Source organism: Anopheles bellator, chromosome 2 (assembly GCF_943735745.2).
Source record: "Anopheles bellator chromosome 2, idAnoBellAS_SP24_06.2, whole genome shotgun sequence".
Lineage (NCBI taxonomy): Eukaryota > Metazoa > Arthropoda > Insecta > Diptera > Culicidae > Anopheles > Anopheles bellator.
The window spans coordinates 34846457-34862048 of record NC_071286.1 but is presented as its reverse complement, the minus strand read 5'-3'; the positions used below and the strand labels follow the sequence as shown (position 1 = coordinate 34862048).

At 44.4% G+C, this 15592-nt stretch overlaps 7 protein-coding genes across 8 annotated transcripts; 4 read left to right on the top strand and 3 right to left on the bottom strand.

Annotated features, from left to right (window-relative positions):
- Positions 1-330: 330 nt before the first annotated feature.
- On the bottom strand, positions 331-835 carry LOC131210548 (ubiquitin-like protein 5). The gene is made up of 2 exons (XM_058203809.1): positions 733-835; positions 331-643 (listed from the first exon to the last, which is right to left on the bottom strand). The coding sequence occupies exon 2, from the start codon at positions 630-632 to the stop codon at positions 411-413; it is 222 nt and encodes a 73-aa protein (XP_058059792.1). The 5' UTR covers positions 633-643; positions 733-835; the 3' UTR covers positions 331-410.
- A 274-nt stretch (positions 836-1109) lies between these two features.
- Positions 1110-1844, top strand: LOC131212146 (NADH dehydrogenase [ubiquinone] 1 alpha subcomplex subunit 6). Its single transcript, XM_058205900.1, has 2 exons — positions 1110-1320; positions 1478-1844. The coding sequence occupies exons 1-2, from the start codon at positions 1191-1193 to the stop codon at positions 1720-1722; spliced, it is 375 nt and encodes a 124-aa protein (XP_058061883.1). The 5' UTR covers positions 1110-1190; the 3' UTR covers positions 1723-1844.
- On the top strand, positions 1368-4229 carry LOC131212144 (traB domain-containing protein). 2 transcript variants are annotated; one of them, XM_058205898.1, is made up of 3 exons: positions 1368-1425; positions 2269-2517; positions 2596-4229. In XM_058205898.1, the coding sequence occupies exons 2-3, from the start codon at positions 2430-2432 to the stop codon at positions 3924-3926; spliced, it is 1419 nt and encodes a 472-aa protein (XP_058061881.1). In that variant the 5' UTR covers positions 1368-1425; positions 2269-2429; the 3' UTR covers positions 3927-4229. The 2 variants fall into 2 exon arrangements, with proteins under 2 accessions (XP_058061881.1, XP_058061880.1); XM_058205897.1 differs by lacking the exon at positions 1368-1425 and having other exon boundaries at positions 2144-2517.
- LOC131212145 (uncharacterized) lies at positions 4224-5746 on the bottom strand. Its single transcript, XM_058205899.1, has 4 exons — positions 5624-5746; positions 5453-5545; positions 5245-5325; positions 4224-5175 (listed from the first exon to the last, which is right to left on the bottom strand). Exons 1-4 carry the CDS (start codon positions 5679-5681, stop codon positions 4262-4264), a joined length of 1146 nt encoding a protein of 381 aa, XP_058061882.1. The 5' UTR covers positions 5682-5746; the 3' UTR covers positions 4224-4261.
- Positions 5747-5905: 159 nt separating this feature from the next.
- LOC131209995 (formylglycine-generating enzyme) lies at positions 5906-7074 on the bottom strand. Its single transcript, XM_058203176.1, has one exon. The coding sequence runs from the start codon at positions 6983-6985 to the stop codon at positions 5936-5938; it is 1050 nt and encodes a 349-aa protein (XP_058059159.1). The 5' UTR covers positions 6986-7074; the 3' UTR covers positions 5906-5935.
- Positions 7075-8362: 1288 nt separating this feature from the next.
- On the top strand, positions 8363-15164 carry LOC131211702 (retinaldehyde-binding protein 1-like). The gene is made up of 4 exons (XM_058205282.1): positions 8363-8782; positions 13619-13802; positions 13877-14036; positions 14122-15164. Exons 2-4 carry the CDS (start codon positions 13628-13630, stop codon positions 14783-14785), a joined length of 999 nt encoding a protein of 332 aa, XP_058061265.1. The 5' UTR covers positions 8363-8782; positions 13619-13627; the 3' UTR covers positions 14786-15164.
- LOC131207443 (NADH-ubiquinone oxidoreductase 49 kDa subunit-like) lies at positions 10653-12053 on the top strand. The gene has a single exon (XM_058200056.1). The coding sequence runs from the start codon at positions 10653-10655 to the stop codon at positions 12051-12053; it is 1401 nt and encodes a 466-aa protein (XP_058056039.1).
- Positions 15165-15592: the final 428 nt, after the last annotated feature.

Here is a 15592-nt window from a genome sequence, read left to right as displayed (position 1 = left end):
TTTTACAGTACGAACTCTAGCAGTTTGAATGGAACGACAAATTAGACTCACATCCCATACACATTTTAGTCCCGACCAAAAATCTCTCAAATCCTTCAAAACGTTCAATCATTGAAAAATGAGATAACGTGGGTCTTTCTAGATTCTCTAGTGGACTCCTAAGGGACACAAATTTCGAGACAGTCGTAACAGAACCTTCATAATCCCAGTACATACTCATCTGAGACATTCAGGCTAAAAGCGTGAATTGAAAATTCATGGGCGTTCACAAGCAAGTCAAACTTCGGAGTTCGCAAGCCTAAATCAAACAAAATCAATCTATGCTTTGATTCCATTAAAATTAAACTTTATTGTGTCCACCAACTTGCCCAAAGACTGTGCGTACAATCATTCGTGATTGTCATTGGACTTCACTGATAGTAGAGTTCCAGATTCATTCCGTCGTGGATTTCGTAGTCAGCAAGTTTTATATTGTCTTTGTAGATTGTGTACCATTTCTTAAGAACTATCTTATCGGAACGTGTCCCAGTCTGGGCTGCAATCAATTTCTTCAGGTCACCGATGGTATCTTCCGGATTACATTTTACTCGTACCTTCTTTCCCAGCCGATCGTTGCACGTAATTTCTAGCATCTTTCCTGGTACTGAAAAAGCGCAACATGAGAAAAGTTACAGTAAACTCCCCAGCAGTTCCAAAATAGTACTTATTACTATTCCAACTGTTCTTAGTTACCTTAAATACTTAGCTTTAGCTAACAAACACCGTATTTCTAACTTCACTAGCGTCGTGCCGTAAATAAAATGAAATGTTGTTTGTTTTGTTTATGGAATCTTACATTCATCCCTTTAGAAACGGGGTAACTGTTAATTGACATTCGTTCGTAAAGAAATTCATTTTATGCAGGCTAAGTTCAGGCTGCTGCCCACTCCTTTTCAAATTTGCTAAAGGATGCTTATCAACTGCTTTGCTTGAACACATCAAATGACATTATTACTTGCATTTTCATGTTTTTTATTCATAATGATTTGTTAACAATACACGAATTTAACTTCTCTTCGCTCCCATAGTGCAAAACATCTGGGTCCGACTGACAAGGTGTAAAAAAACAACTGTCACAACATATTCGATTGTTGCAGAATTCTCACGGTAGCAGAAACGTCTTGCACGGTAGATTTTGCTTAAACAAGGAAATGGCTAGCCGTGAAGCCGTGCGCCGAACGGTGCAGTCAGTGCGACCGATCTTATCCGTGGACCGCGAGGAGGCACGCAAACGCGTGCTCAACCTCTACAAGGCGTGGTATCGTCAAATCCCGTACATCGGTGAGAATCGGTGTTGTGTTATGTCATAAGAAAGCTCTCCCAGTACACACTGCTCTGCTGCGTTATCGATTGGATCGCCGTTTGTTGTTGTTCCAATAACTACAGGTATATTTGCTTTGTTTCTCGTTTTTCTCTATGTCTACCGTGCGGTCGCCAGTGATGGACTACGATATCCCGAAATCTGTCGAACAATGCCGAGAGAAGCTGCGGGAAGAGTTTCTCAAACACAAAAGCGTTTCCGATATTCGTGTGATCGATATGCTCGTCATCAAAGGGCAAATGGAGCTAAAAGAGTCGGTCCAAATCTGGAAGCAAAAGGGACATATTATGCGCTACTGGAAGGAAAGCCAAGAACCGAAACCGACAGACTTTCTTTCCAAGTTCCTGTCGGGCCAGTTTTAATACAATGGCGCAACTTGAAGTGTAGTTTTGGCAAATGTTACAGAAAACCAAACGGTGTAAATAAAAGGTAAAACCGATCCAATCTGCCACAAAATGTATCCTTGCTATGCTGTTTGTTTTGCTGGAAGGCTCACGCGGGTTTTCGTAATCTTAACTACAAAAAATCTTTTAAATAAACAGCTAAACGATTGCATTGCTTAACAAAGGTTCGATCAATGCTTTGAATCCCCTCAACAATCCTTGTTATTATCATTTCCGTATAAACATCATTAAAGAATTTATAATGGAACTAACGCTAACTTTGAGTCGACGCCCTTTAGTAACGGCCAAAAAACAACATGTTTGAGAGCTGTCAACCGTGGGAAAGACAGCTGCATTCTCGCCAGGTGACTGAATTACATTTGTACGACGCACTCGGGTTAAAGTTGTGAAGGGCTATCGCGAAACAATAGTTTAAGTCGTAGATGACACGTCTCTACGCAAGGCATTTTGCAAGTGAAATGTTTTGAGTAACTTTCAGCACATCGTTTTCTTGTTTTACCGTAGAAGTAGTGAAATCGTATTGGAATACAACAAACCAGAAACAAGTGTGCTTGGATCCAATCACCTTGCCAGCATTCAGTAACGCATGACGGGTTTCTCTGCGGAAGCGATTACGTGGATTGTTGCACTTGTATCATAGTTGTTTACTCTTCGGTCGTTCCAAAATGTCATCCCCGTTTAGTTCTTCGTCCGAGTATAACAGTGCCCTGGACCAGACCTTAAATTCGACCATGCTGAATACTTCTGAAAGTGGTATGATCCATGCCTACGTCTAGTATCTAGTTTTTTGCATTCTGTTTCTGCTAATGATGGCTATTTACCTGTTCTTAGATATGGAAAATTTGAACCAAACCGGCGACTGGAACGATACTCTGCGGGTTAAGCAAAGCAAATCTGTGAAAGACTCGACGCGACAACTTTTAGATAGTTTGCGCAACAACAATCTCAATCAGACCACCGGAATCGACAGTATCGGGGATAATACGAGCGCCCTCAACAGCACTGCCAGCACGCTCAGTCTTGACCTGAGTGGCTCGGACTTAGCCCAAAATGTCACACTGTCGTTCGTAAGCTCTTCGGAAGAAGATGAAGAGCAAAAGGTAGGCACACCGCGTGCACCAGACGTAAGCATCAACATGTCTCAATCACCCGATACGTCGACGGTGACGACGGCGGGTGGCGAAAAGGATTCTCGTGATACAACGGCCAACGTATCGCTGCTACCGATAGAAAGTACCGCTTCTACAATACCAGTATACGGAACATTGGAAGAGTTTGATCGCCACCTCCCGGAGACAGTCACAGTTCTAACGACGCCTGACGGGGCCAAGGTGTACCTGGTGGGCACGGCGCACTTCAGCGAAAGCTCGCAGCGAGATGTGTCGCTCGTGATGCGCAATGTACAACCGAATGTGGTTATGCTAGAGCTGTGTCCATCACGGGTACACATCCTCCGACATGACGAGCAGACACTGCTGGAGGAAGCGAAGAACATGAACTTAGCCAAAATGCGCACCATAATTCAGACAAATGGTTCCATCAACGGATTGTTCTACATTCTTCTGCTAAGCATGAACGCTAAGTTTACCAAGAAACTAGGAATGGCACCAGGCGGCGAGTTCCGGTGCGCTGTGAAGGAAGCGCAGAAAATACCTAATTGCATCATCCAACTAGGCGATCGGCAAATCAAGGTGACTTTGCAGCGGGCACTACGTGGACTTTCGGTATGGCAGACGGTGAAGCTCATTCCGAAATTGCTATTCATGGACGACATCACCCCGGAGGAGGTAGAACAGTGCAAGAAAAAAGACTTGCTTGAAGAGATCATGCTCGAAATGGCCGAAGAGTTCCCGGCGTTCGGTCGCGTCTTCATCGACGAGCGCGATCGTTACCTTTGCCACTCGCTGCAAATGGCCGCTTTGCCAATTAAGCATTCGGATGGAACTGAGCAGCCGGTGCGCGTGGTAGCTGTTGTCGGCATTGGACATGCGGCCGGTATTGCCAAACACTGGGGCAAAGTGAGCACCGAAAGCATCCAATCAATTGCTTGTATCCCTCCAGCCAGTTTGGGACAACGAATGCTAAAGTATACCATAAAATACGGATTTCTTGGATTTGCCGCGTACGGTGTGTATCGATTCGCTCGATCCCGATTGGCGTGATTACTTGTGTCCTCCGCACTTTATTGCTTTTCGCGAGAGCGGTTGCTATTTTGCCTACGATGAGTTGAGTTTTGCGGATTTGCAGAATAATCAAAATATACATATATAGATTTACGACGACGTTACCGTTACATGGGCGGATTGGGAAGGGTTTACATTTTGACAACCAGCACAAAACTCCACGTATCATTCCATTTGGAACCGAACACATCTAGTAACTGTAGAATGGAGAAAAACAGTGAGCCGCATGGCAATGGCCGAATAAACTAATAAATATAGTATCCAATTGCGCGTCAGCGTATCAAAAAAGTCTAATTAGCTTTAGAGATGCTTTATTAAATGTTTAATAACCACGATATATCGTCCTCCTCAGCTTCATTCTGCGACTCTGTTTTGATGATCAAACTGCTCTGTACTTCATTTTCTACGTTTTTTCGCTGCCGTTTCTTCAATGGGGGAGATAAAATTTCATCAGTTGGTTCTTTTTTAATTTCTTTTCGTTTTTTCTTTTTATCTGCAACTAAAGAGTGATCGTTGGAATCCATCTCTACGCCGGGTTCAAGTTTAACGGTTGTCTTTTTTGTTTTTTTCGACGTAATTGATGAGCTCGAAGAACTGTACAAAAGATCTGATTTCTGCTGTGCGGTCGAAAGACGCTTTTGTACTTGTTTGGGCACTTCTAGGGCCGCCTGATAATCGTAACCCAGCAACGGATGTCGCACGCGAAGTTCTTCGGGAAAAGGTACCTGTACTTGACCGCACGAGTTGACTTCTGTTGGCATTTGTGGTTCGGTGATTCTCGGTAGTGTTTCAATGATTCGCACAAAACCGGTTGGAATGAACGATTTTACTCTCGAACCGGATAGCACACTGATCACGTCTTCTGCCAGATTGGTACGAACGTTCGTTTCGAGGGCCATCGGACACTTTTTAATGAGCGAACGCGGCAACGAAAGATTGAGCTTTGTGTTTAACAACACGCTACAAGGATCAACACTAGCAGGACACTGAATAACCCACGCTTCTTCGTCAGGGTCGGTAAGATCTAGCTCGACATTTCGGGCCCCTGCAATAGGTCCAACGTTGGGAAACTGTTTTAAATAATCCCGTAGCTTTGTCTCCATCTCGTTGCTAAAGGCGGATTTCTGACAGTGTTTTAACAGCGTCAAAAGATGCTTTTCTTTAATAGTACTGTCCAAGTTGTTTTCGTCGTCTGCGGAAAGGCTATTATTTGCATCGTCTGGAAAATCTAAATAGGGTAGGAAAGAACATCCAAATTAGTTTAATACGAAGTCTCCTTTGATCTATGATTACCTACCGTCCTCGTGATCAGAAGCTTTCTCCCGTTTGATTGCTGGAGCCTTCGTTTCGATGTGCATGCCCCTTTCTTGGTCCTCTTCTGAATCCGCGGCATTTGGGAAGAGAATGAAGAAACTATATTAATATCCAACCAGTCACTCATTGTTTTGTGCTAGCAGAAAGGCAAATGCTCTGTGTAGTATGAAACCCTGCCAACGGATGCCTACCGCTCTCAGAACCACTTAATTTCTCTTGCTTGATGTTATGAGATATAGTTTTGTTGACTGCCCTTTCATCGTCCGCTTCCGAGTTTGTGTCCTCTGAGAAAAATAAGAATAAATCGATACAAGTGTAGTTACGCATTAACTTCTGTTCGTTCGTCATTTGTACACACTTACCAACATCGGAAAAGCTCAGCTTTTCTTGTTTTATTTCCGTTTTCAGTTGTGGAAACATTTTCTAGCCGGCACCACATGCGAAATACCGCATGCAATAGTAAACACGTTTGTTTTTCTCCAACCCGGCCCGTCAACGTCAAACTTCGTCGACATCTTTCAGAATGTCAGTGTTGCCAAATAGCTTGTTTAAATGTAGCAATTTCAAATTTCTATCAACAGTCCATACACGAAAAGCGGAAATACAAGAGTTACAAGAAGTAACTTTATTCAGTTTATCACATGTGCAATGAGTGGGGCAAACTAGTTTCGTCATCAGTTTACATCGGCAGCGCACCGAAAACCAAGATTGCCAGCGGAACTGTCTTCAGTGTTTTGCGATCGAGCAGCACAGCGGTAACGATAGCAGTACGACTCATGGCATAGATAGGAACCCCCTTTTTTCACCCGGTTCGGTTGATCAACACCCGATTTCTGCTCTTCGACCTGATTTGCTCCGTTTGCATCCCACAAATCCGCCGTCCACTCCCAAACATTCCCTACAATATTGTACAAGTCGTACGGATTTTGCCGAAAAGTCGTCACGGGACAGGTGGAATCACAACCGTCCTCCACCAGGTTGTCCTCGGGAAACTTGCCCTGCCAAATGTTCATCATGTGGCGATCCTTTGGAAGCAGCTTGTTGCCCCACGGAAAGAGCTTTTGTTTTCGTCCTCCCCGGCAGGCGGCCTCCCATTCAGCCTCCGTCGGCAAACGTTTTCCTCTCCAACGACAGTACGCTACGGCATCGTTCCAGGATATGTGTACTACCGGATGATCTAGGCGATCGTCGATGCCACGTGCCTTATCCCCTTCGGGATACTTCCAGCACGCTCCCTCGACCTTGTACCACCACGGAGCGGCTGCAACACGAAAGTCTTCATATTTTTTGCGCACCTCGTCGGAAAGCAGCCGTTGAAAGACGAAGCTGTCGCCAAACTTTTCCGCTTCCGTGATGTATCCCGTTTGATCCACAAACTCCTGGAACCGTTCATTTGACACCTCGTACTGATCGAGGTAAAATTCACGCACGGTCACGGAACGAGCCGGTGACTCACGATCGGCAGGGAAGATTGGTTCGTTGGTGCCTATCAGATGTTCTCCTCCTGGTATCAGGCTCATTTGGTCATAATGCTTCGTATGTTCCACCAAATCGAGCAGTTTTTCTGCCTTTTCCAGTCCTCCGTTAGGAAATATAACTTGCTCTTTCGGCGATTTTACTCCTTCGGGCACGCGCTTGTTGTTGCACCCGCAGTCGGAGCTAGCGAAGCTCACAGTAAACGCTAAATAAAAAAGCAATCGATAGAGGCAACTTAATTTCACCATTGTATCGCTCACGTATAATAAGTACAAATCCCCAAATGCCTGTTTTTCAAAGATAATGTATTGTTTTATTATTGGCACTTGTTTGGCACTTTAATCAGCTTTGTTGATTTGTGTACATAACTTCAGTGTGGACAGTGTGGCCAGTTTATCTATTTTCGGTCTCCTGACATTTCTGCGCAATGTTGTATGCATCTACTTGTGATTTTGTGGTTTAAACATTTTTACCGTTGGGATTTCGAAATTTTGCCGGGTATCGCACGAAGTGTGCCTCTCCAAAAGAAACGCATGGCTTAGGGTTGTCGGTGTGGAAACATTGTTTGAATTTAGCTTGTACAATTTCGATACGATTTACAGTAAGGTTGGAAGTGCTGGAATCAAGAGCGTTTTGCGGCTCGACGTCGTCATTACTTTCTCAGCTGCTGTCGTCCAACGCATCAGCCAAAACCATTGACAGGACCATTCGGTCGGTCGGATGTAGGGAATTCTCGTGTGATATCACTTCCGTCCTCGTAGGGCCATAGTCAACACTTTCCGGACTTGACCCTGCCAATTCCTCAGTTGCAAGGACAGTTTGCACCAAGCGTGATTCACCACAAAACAAGGAATAAACTTAAAATAAAGAAAGCACAAGTTCTTGATTTTAGTGACACACAATGGCTTGGCTTGGAAAAGTTCATCTATGACGCATAACCCCTGACCAACCCCTGACGAACCCCTGACGAACTTGTGTGGAAAGACGAGCGATTGCAACATTTGTTCTTCAATGCGAAGCGATTATTACTTACAATGCTTTAAGATCGCCAGTTGTCGCTGGCAAATTCTGAAGTTGGCCGTTTCTATTTAACCTTGCCGACGCAGCATTTCTGCTGCAACTTTCTCCCGAAACGCTGTTAAGTCATTAGTCGAGAATGGCTTATAGTTTACCGCAATGTTATGAAACAATAAACGCTTGTTGGTCGCTCTGAAATCTGCAGTAAAAAGAAATTATGTGAAACCACAAACAATATTTCACATTACGTCTCGTAAAAAACTAGGCCAAGCCCACGTTGGCCAAATGTATCCAGAACGGGGAAGAAGTTGTCTGCGTCGCAGGCTCGCAAGGTTAACGATAAAAACCTAACCTTTCTTTTCCGCCCGAAACGCTGTAACCTGTGGTCACTGTTGCACCAATGTCTTGCTGGTTTGCCTCGCTCGCTATTTTTTGTCTCCAATGTTTAGATCAGTTTCCTTTGTGCCTGTGATAGCAACGCCGGAGTGACTAAAATGGTAGGGGGTGTTGCCACCACGCCTTTGCGAGACCATCGCAAACGGGTTGCGCATTTGCGTGCCCGGGCAGGAGACAGTTCTCGTTTGGCGTCTGGCGAATGATCAGTCGTTGTTTAGCTGGCGATCGAGACGGGCATTTCGGGACGGCATTCTAGTGTGACGATCACATAGTGTTTCTATGGACATGAAATAGTGTTCCAGCCATCCAATAGTGTTCATTTTTCGTTTGTGTTGGACGACTTGTGCATAGTGATCGAGAAACGATCTTCTTAGAACCGAAGAATTGTGTTGGGTTGCAAAAACGACAAATGTTTTTCGTAAAATAACCTACGCTAGGCTTGGTATTTGCTTCAACTTTGAGCTAGTCGCATGTGATTTGCATGGAATAGTTAAAACAAAATATGTTTGCTAACTAAGCGAAGTACTGCAGTGGATCGACAGACTGCTCTCACAAGCCAGCGCAAGCGACATTATTTCTTGATTATCCCGGATAAGAGCAACTTCACCTTCGAACGCTAGCGAACAAGGACGGTAAGTAATCAATCAGCCTGCCGGGTCGTATAGTTGCGGCCCGTGCAAAGTATTGTTTAACTCCCGTACCGCCCACCGTTAGATATCCTCAAGCAGCAGGGACTTAGACTTACCGCGAGTTACTTAGAGCTAAAGGGCATAAGAAAGGCAGGCTGATGACGTTCATAATAACTATTATTTGAGCACACGGAGATACTTTACAGCTTGCATCAAGGTTATCCACACGCGATGGGGATGACGATGAAGGATCCGAGTCGATGTCGATTCTACTAGCTTCTATTCGATTTGCATACATAAGTGCATAAGTTTTCAAAAACTTAATTCATCTTATAAACGTTTTTTCAAACGATTAAACTGTAGTATTCGTGATTCAGTTTAAAAAAAGATAAAGGAAAATAAAATAAAAATCAAGGTTGAAAATCATCTAAAACAAGAAATTTTATAAGATTCAATATAAAAATGTCGGTCATGAATAGAGCTTTTAGGGCGTAAGACTAAAGTTTGTTCAACATCAGGGCACCAATAATCAACCAACCGTATTATATTTCCTTCTACTCTTGAAGAATTAGAACCTGTTTCCTTTCTTAGAGTGATTTGTGGCTCCAGAGTAGTCCATGATTACATGCTTATTACATTATAAGAGTGGGGGCTAATTTACCTCGCTAATGTCAGCCCACCGATCAAATGCATCGAACTCGGAGCGGCCTCTAACGATAATCTTTCTTGGAGCTAAAACGCTTCATAAACCGCTCAACAATGACGCCTGAAACATCAACGGGTTGCCCTTTGGCCGGAGCCCACATTTCGCTGGGAATGCATGCCAGCGCAGTAACCTTGAACAGGAGAAAAACGCGCAAAGCCCATCGCCGTGAAATGAGAAACCCGGCATCTTTACCGCCATCCGCCAAGATGACCACCTGCCCCTGCGGTTGATCCATTCAAAACTGCATCTCGTCTCGGAGGCGAGATAATGAAGGGCGGGTGCAGCATTTCTGGACAGTGGTCGCCGCAAAACAGTGCGCAAAAACCTGCTGGAGACCATTGAGTAATTCACTTGGAGCCGTGGACGGTAACGAAGTGCACAGTTTGTTGGTCAGTAGGTAGTGTGTTAACGGTGATCATGCCGGTGCACATTGCACCAGGCAGACGTCTCAGACGAGCCGTGCAACAGGGCACACACGTGGCCCTGACATGAGCGTATAGCATGGGTTGTGCATTGTGCATTTCTGCACCACAGCTTCGAGTAAACGAAACGGGACACACGATAAAGGCAGGGCAAGTAGACCGGCCAGTCGGGTTTTATGTGGAAATCGGTCAAACCCTACGACCTTGAACTTTTTGCAAAAAGAGGAAAATAATGGTACATTGATGTTAATGATTGGTAACCAAGATGCCTGCCAATTGCGAAAACTTACATTTAAGTATTATTATTTAAGTATTTTTACATCGAAATTGACTGATTAATTTTCAAATGAAAGCAAAACAGCATTAATAATTTGTATGTAGCTCAGTTCAGTACCATAGAATGTTTGAGCTCAAAATGATTGTCTAATCTAGCGCTAAACGGACAACCTGTGAGCATCTCACATTTCTAATGGTCTACAGCTACGTAGCTCCAAATTGTTCCCCATCTGTTGTTGTAACGCATAATTCAAGTAGGCGACGTCCTCGACTTCAGGGGGCTACGTCACTTCTCTGCGTAGTATTGCCGCCACCTTTTCCTGTACTATTTGGTAGCGTTCATGTTCAATGTTGATTACGATAAATTAGGCGAACAACATCGATTCATTAGTGAAAAGGAAGCAACATCGTGCTCGATTGTCTCGGAAACACCTTTAATTAACTTTGTCAGTTCGTCGCAAAGACAAAGATGGCATTATTGGTGCTGAACAGTGGTATCAAGTGCGTCGTCAGTAAGCTTTATGCGGCTCAAGGGTTGCTTAGGAACGTCGCCTGCTCACAACAGACGCTTCGGAGCGCTGGCAAGTGGTTCCCGGACGAGGAGTTCATAGAGCAATTCAAAGGACCGGTCATGTACCCGGACGCGGTGACATCGCGCTGGAAAATACCGCCGTGGAACAGCAAGATCGCACCGGTAGAAAAGACTGTCCGCAACATGGCCTTAAACTTTGGTCCCCAGCATCCGGCAGCGCACGGTGTTCTACGGCTAGTGCTCGAGCTGGACGGTGAAACGGTGATGCGTGCCGATCCACACATTGGTCTCTTGCACCGCGGCACCGAGAAGCTGATCGAGTACAAAACCTACACCCAAGCACTACCGTACTTCGATCGGCTGGATTACGTTTCGATGATGTGCAACGAGCAGTGCTATTCGCTTGCTGTCGAAAAGCTTCTTAACGTTGATGTTCCGTTGCGCGCGAAGTACATTCGCGTGCTATTTGCTGAAGTTACGCGTATTCTTAACCACATCATGGCAGTCGGGACACACGCGCTGGATATCGGAGCGCTGACACCGTTCTTTTGGCTGTTTGAGGAACGAGAGAAAATGATGGAATTCTACGAGAGGGTCTCGGGCGCCCGTATGCACGCTGCCTACATTCGTCCGGGTGGTGTTGCCCAGGATATAACGCTCGGGTTGCTCGATGACATTCACGAATTTGCTTCTAAATTTGGTGAGCGACTGGACGAAGTGGAAGACGTGCTGACCACGAACCGCATCTGGGTGCAGCGTACCGTCGGCATCGGTATTGTATCTGCCGAGGATGCGCTCAACTATGGTTTCAGCGGTGTCATGCTGCGCGGTTCTGGCATAAAGTGGGATCTACGTAAAGCGCAACCCTACGATGCCTACGATCGAGTCTCGTTCGATGTACCGATCGGTACCAAGGGTGATTGCTACGATCGGTACCTGTGCCGAGTGGAGGAGATGCGCCAGTCGCTCCGGATCATCGAACAGTGTCTCAACCAGATGCCGGCTGGTGAAGTTAAAACGGACGACGTGAAGCTGACGACACCGTCGCGACACGAGATGAAACGTTCAATGGAGGCACTTATCCACCACTTCAAGCTATACACGCAGGGTTACCAGGTCCCTCCGGGTACGACCTATACCGCGGTCGAAGCACCCAAGGGCGAGTTCGGGATTTATCTGGTGGCGGATGGTTCCAGCATGCCGTACCGCTGCAAAATCAAAGCGCCCGGATTCGCACATCTCGCTGCACTAGACAAACTCGGGCGCCATCACATGCTGGCTGACTTGGTGGCTATTATTGGTACGCTGGACGTCGTGTTCGGCGAGATCGACCGCTAGGACACACATGTCCTCGGGTTCTCTTTGCAAATCTTTATTACAACATACTAAACCAGACCAGGCGGCCATATTGGAACACGAAACAGATTCTTCTTAAAAAACTCGAAAGAATGCGCAGCTACAATTATTGTCGCTATTACATGATTAATATAAGTAAGCTGCAAAATTTAACTTTGTGACATGTTTTTAAGTTTTCATTTTTATTTCTTCAATTCCACCTACCAGTGGGAAAAACATTGTGCTGCTGAAGTGAATGCAAAAACGTTTGCATAAACATTTTCCTATGCATTCCACAAAGGAACCGGCGATGCAGTTTGTTTCGTTCATTTCGTTCGTTGAAGTCTTCTGTTTACCTCGTCGCCGACCAGATGAAGCAACACACTTGAATTCCTCAGGCCCTTGTTGGCGAGATGCAGTTCAGAAGTGTTCTTTATAAGTGCTATTGAAGAATGAAGTGAGTTGCAGACGGTGCATAAAGGTGGTCTAACTTACGATATCACGATCACAGCGAAAAAGTGAATTTCACCACCACAAAGTCCTACAAAGTCAAACAAACCGACCGTCCTACGGAGCATAGGCACTTTAGATAAAAAGAAACACCCATCGCTTGCTGCTACCAGCGTATATTGCATAACGTCGGGTCAGGCATGGAACTAGCTGAATCACGGGCAAACCACACTGGACCGATTGGATGATATTTGTCTAGATTGGCACAGTGACCTACATTCACCACATTTTTAGTCCAACGTTTTGTGACGTAGTAATGTAACATAGATCGTAACTTAAAGCGTGATTGACCTCTTACATAATGACGTTACTAGGGTTCACTTATCTTTCGTATCTTACAATCTTTGTAAAAAGAATATCTAATTCAAGCGCCGTCCATGGGTTCCGGTTGTCAGTGGCAACAAAAAACCAGCCAACCATTCCAAATCACCTGCGCCAAACACGTTTCACTATTCTGCGGTTTTCGGGTTACGTTTTCTTCGTCCGTTTGTTATGGCGACTAACACAGATTCATATTTTAGCGTGTGGTTTTTATAATGTTTGACACACTACAAACGGTATGATGGAATAAACGCCGTTCGTCCAATAGTAAACGCCAATAAAGGCAAATCAACGCCATTCTGGTACATTTATACCTTCTAAAACTGATCAAATATTACTTAAGCTATACATAAACCTATTGCGATCTGTAAACACTCAGTCACATTTGCCGTTTGAACATATTTTACAACTCCTGTAACCCGTTCGAAGGACAAATAAATTTTAGATATTATTGACACGCAACCCATACTCAGGCCGCAGTGTAAATGACTTCTATAGTTTCTCTTAAATTCACTATGTAGTTACTGCCTCATCTAAAAATTCATTGCCAACCACAAGATACGTGATATCCGATGGCAATTGGTGTGATTCCACTGATTGCAGACATATTTTCCAACTGCTTTATGTCTTAAAATTGTATTAAAAGTATTGCAAAACACAAAGCTACTGTAAAAATTACTTTTAAATATCTATAAAAATTCAGGAGATATGTTCATTCGATTTCTCTTTTATCACAGGACCGCAACATGAAATACACAAAAGCCATCACGAAGGCAGACCAATATCGTTTCACCCTATCGGACGAGCTCCGTCAAATCGCCCATGAGGAGTTACGGGAAACACAGGCTACCCGTGACCATGCGCTTCAGATGTTGCGCGAGTGGGCCGAGAAGAATCCGCGTATCAGCAAAATCCGCATGGGTTGGTAACCTTTGCAGTTCATTCCAGCCATTGGAATAACCATATCCTTTTCCATTCGGTACTCTTTCTTATAGATGCAATCTTTTTCCTGAAATTCCTTCGGGCCAAGAAGTTTCAAATCCCAGTAGTACAGGAAAATATAGAGCGCTATGTGCTGCTGAAAAATGCGTTCGAGGGTGCGTTCAAAAATCTTGATTGCCGACTACCGAAGATGGCGAAACTCCTTGACCTCGGGTAAATTGAGCATAAGTCCTGCTGTTTGCTTGTCATGGTTTTGGAATGTAACTTATTCTAATGTCGCAACGCTTACTTTCTGCAGCTACATGTTCGCACTACCCGAGCGTGACCGAGAAGGGCGTCGCGTGATCTTCTACCGTCCCGGTGTATTCGATCTACGCGAATTCACCAATGCCGACATGCTTAAAATTCACGGCATTTGCTACGAAACACTGATGGCAAATGAGGAGAATCAGATTCGAGGCTTTATCCACGCCGGTGTTGGTACGGGAATCGGACTGCAGTATTTGACATTATTCACAATCAAAGAGGCGGTGAGGATCGCAAAGAACGGTGAAAAGATCCTGCCAATGCGTCACAGGGAGATGTACGGATGCAATATTAACCCGGCGATGAAGATGGCAGTCGATTTTGGAATGTCATTGATCTCGCAGAAGCTACGCGACCGTATCCGATTCTACACCGACATCAAGGACATTGAGCTGGAGAAACGTCTGCTGCCGAAAGAATATGGAGGGGTGATGCCGATGGCTGATATGATCCGCCTCTGGAAACAGGAAGTGGAAGCGTACCGGAGTCAACTGTTGGCTGACGATGCGATGTCTGTGCACTTGAGCATGTACTCCGATGCGGCCAAAGAGGGTACAGTAGGAGCACTGAAGGAACCCCTGAACGGGTGCACAGGAGCTACCGAAAATTCAACATATGGCTTAGCTGGCAGCTTCCGAAAGTTGGAGGTTGATTGAGAAAGAGAGCGGATGTTCCAAAGACTCAATGGGTCGGGAAGTGAAGTCAAATGAATATAATGAGTTTGATTTGCTAATTATGTTACGCTGGAATAGCTCTTGAAAGGTATACCGAACATATATTTAAATTCTTTGCAGAGCAACAGATTTTTTTTCAATTACAGTGTTTTTCTGACTGCAGCGGATTCAAATGGAGATGAATAGAAAATAATTAGTTTGACATGAAGTGAACTCTCAGAACGAAATCGGCATTAATGTTGTAGGATAACCTACATTCTAATTTTCTCTTTATCGATAACTAATCGCATCATTTTCTAGCAGTTATTACTTTCGTGCAAGCGTTCGCCATGTTGGACAAAACTAGAATTATATGTATTAGGACTCGTTTGGGAATAAATTATCTCTTTTAATTTTTCAATATATTTCACATATTAAATCTAGTTTTGCTCTTACCTTTCTAAGCAGACTTTTTTATGCTTGGTTCTTTTAGAACTAACTTGGGCACAGTGTTTATGTACTTTACTTCCCATTCACCAACGAATCGCTATTGTGTGTGTTGTTTACATTTCTTCTAATATATGTTTTTATCCCGTCGTCCCACACTACAAAACAGTTTTGCAAATGATAAGGTACTTCAACTAAATTCAACCGTTTCACATTGCGTGGATTGAAAGTAAGAATAGGATCGTCAGCATCGAGTGAGGAATCAATGCTCGATTCCGAGATATGTTGGGACCGCGATTCGTCACACTCTGAATCACTGGGATAGAAGCAGATGATTGAATTTGGATGAACCTTATAGTTGAA

Bases quoted from the DNA above. Each gene is read 5' to 3' on its own strand.
- LOC131210548 (XM_058203809.1), bottom strand. From the start codon at position 632: ATGCTAGAAATTACGTGCAACGATCGGCTGGGAAAGAAGGTACGAGTA.
- LOC131212146 (XM_058205900.1), top strand. From the start codon at position 1,191: ATGGCTAGCCGTGAAGCCGTGCGCCGAACGGTGCAGTCAGTGCGACCG. The intron at 1,321-1,477 runs GTGAGAATCGGT...TGCGGTCGCCAG, and splicing joins TCGTCAAATCCCGTACATCG to TGATGGACTACGATATCCCG.
- LOC131212144 (XM_058205898.1), top strand. From the start codon at position 2,430: ATGTCATCCCCGTTTAGTTCTTCGTCCGAGTATAACAGTGCCCTGGAC. The intron at 2,518-2,595 runs GTATGATCCATG...ACCTGTTCTTAG, and splicing joins GCTGAATACTTCTGAAAGTG to ATATGGAAAATTTGAACCAA.
- LOC131212145 (XM_058205899.1), bottom strand. From the start codon at position 5,681: ATGTTTCCACAACTGAAAACGGAAATAAAACAAGAAAAGCTGAGCTTT. The intron at 5,546-5,623 runs GTAAGTGTGTAC...TATTTTTCTCAG, and splicing joins GCTGAGCTTTTCCGATGTTG to AGGACACAAACTCGGAAGCG. The intron at 5,176-5,244 runs GTAGGTAATCAT...TACCCTATTTAG, and splicing joins AGCTTCTGATCACGAGGACG to ATTTTCCAGACGATGCAAAT.
- LOC131209995 (XM_058203176.1), bottom strand. From the start codon at position 6,985: ATGGTGAAATTAAGTTGCCTCTATCGATTGCTTTTTTATTTAGCGTTT.
- LOC131207443 (XM_058200056.1), top strand. From the start codon at position 10,653: ATGGCATTATTGGTGCTGAACAGTGGTATCAAGTGCGTCGTCAGTAAG.
- LOC131211702 (XM_058205282.1), top strand. From the start codon at position 13,628: ATGAAATACACAAAAGCCATCACGAAGGCAGACCAATATCGTTTCACC. The intron at 13,803-13,876 runs GTTGGTAACCTT...TCTTTCTTATAG, and splicing joins TATCAGCAAAATCCGCATGG to ATGCAATCTTTTTCCTGAAA. The intron at 14,037-14,121 runs GTAAATTGAGCA...TACTTTCTGCAG, and splicing joins GCGAAACTCCTTGACCTCGG to CTACATGTTCGCACTACCCG.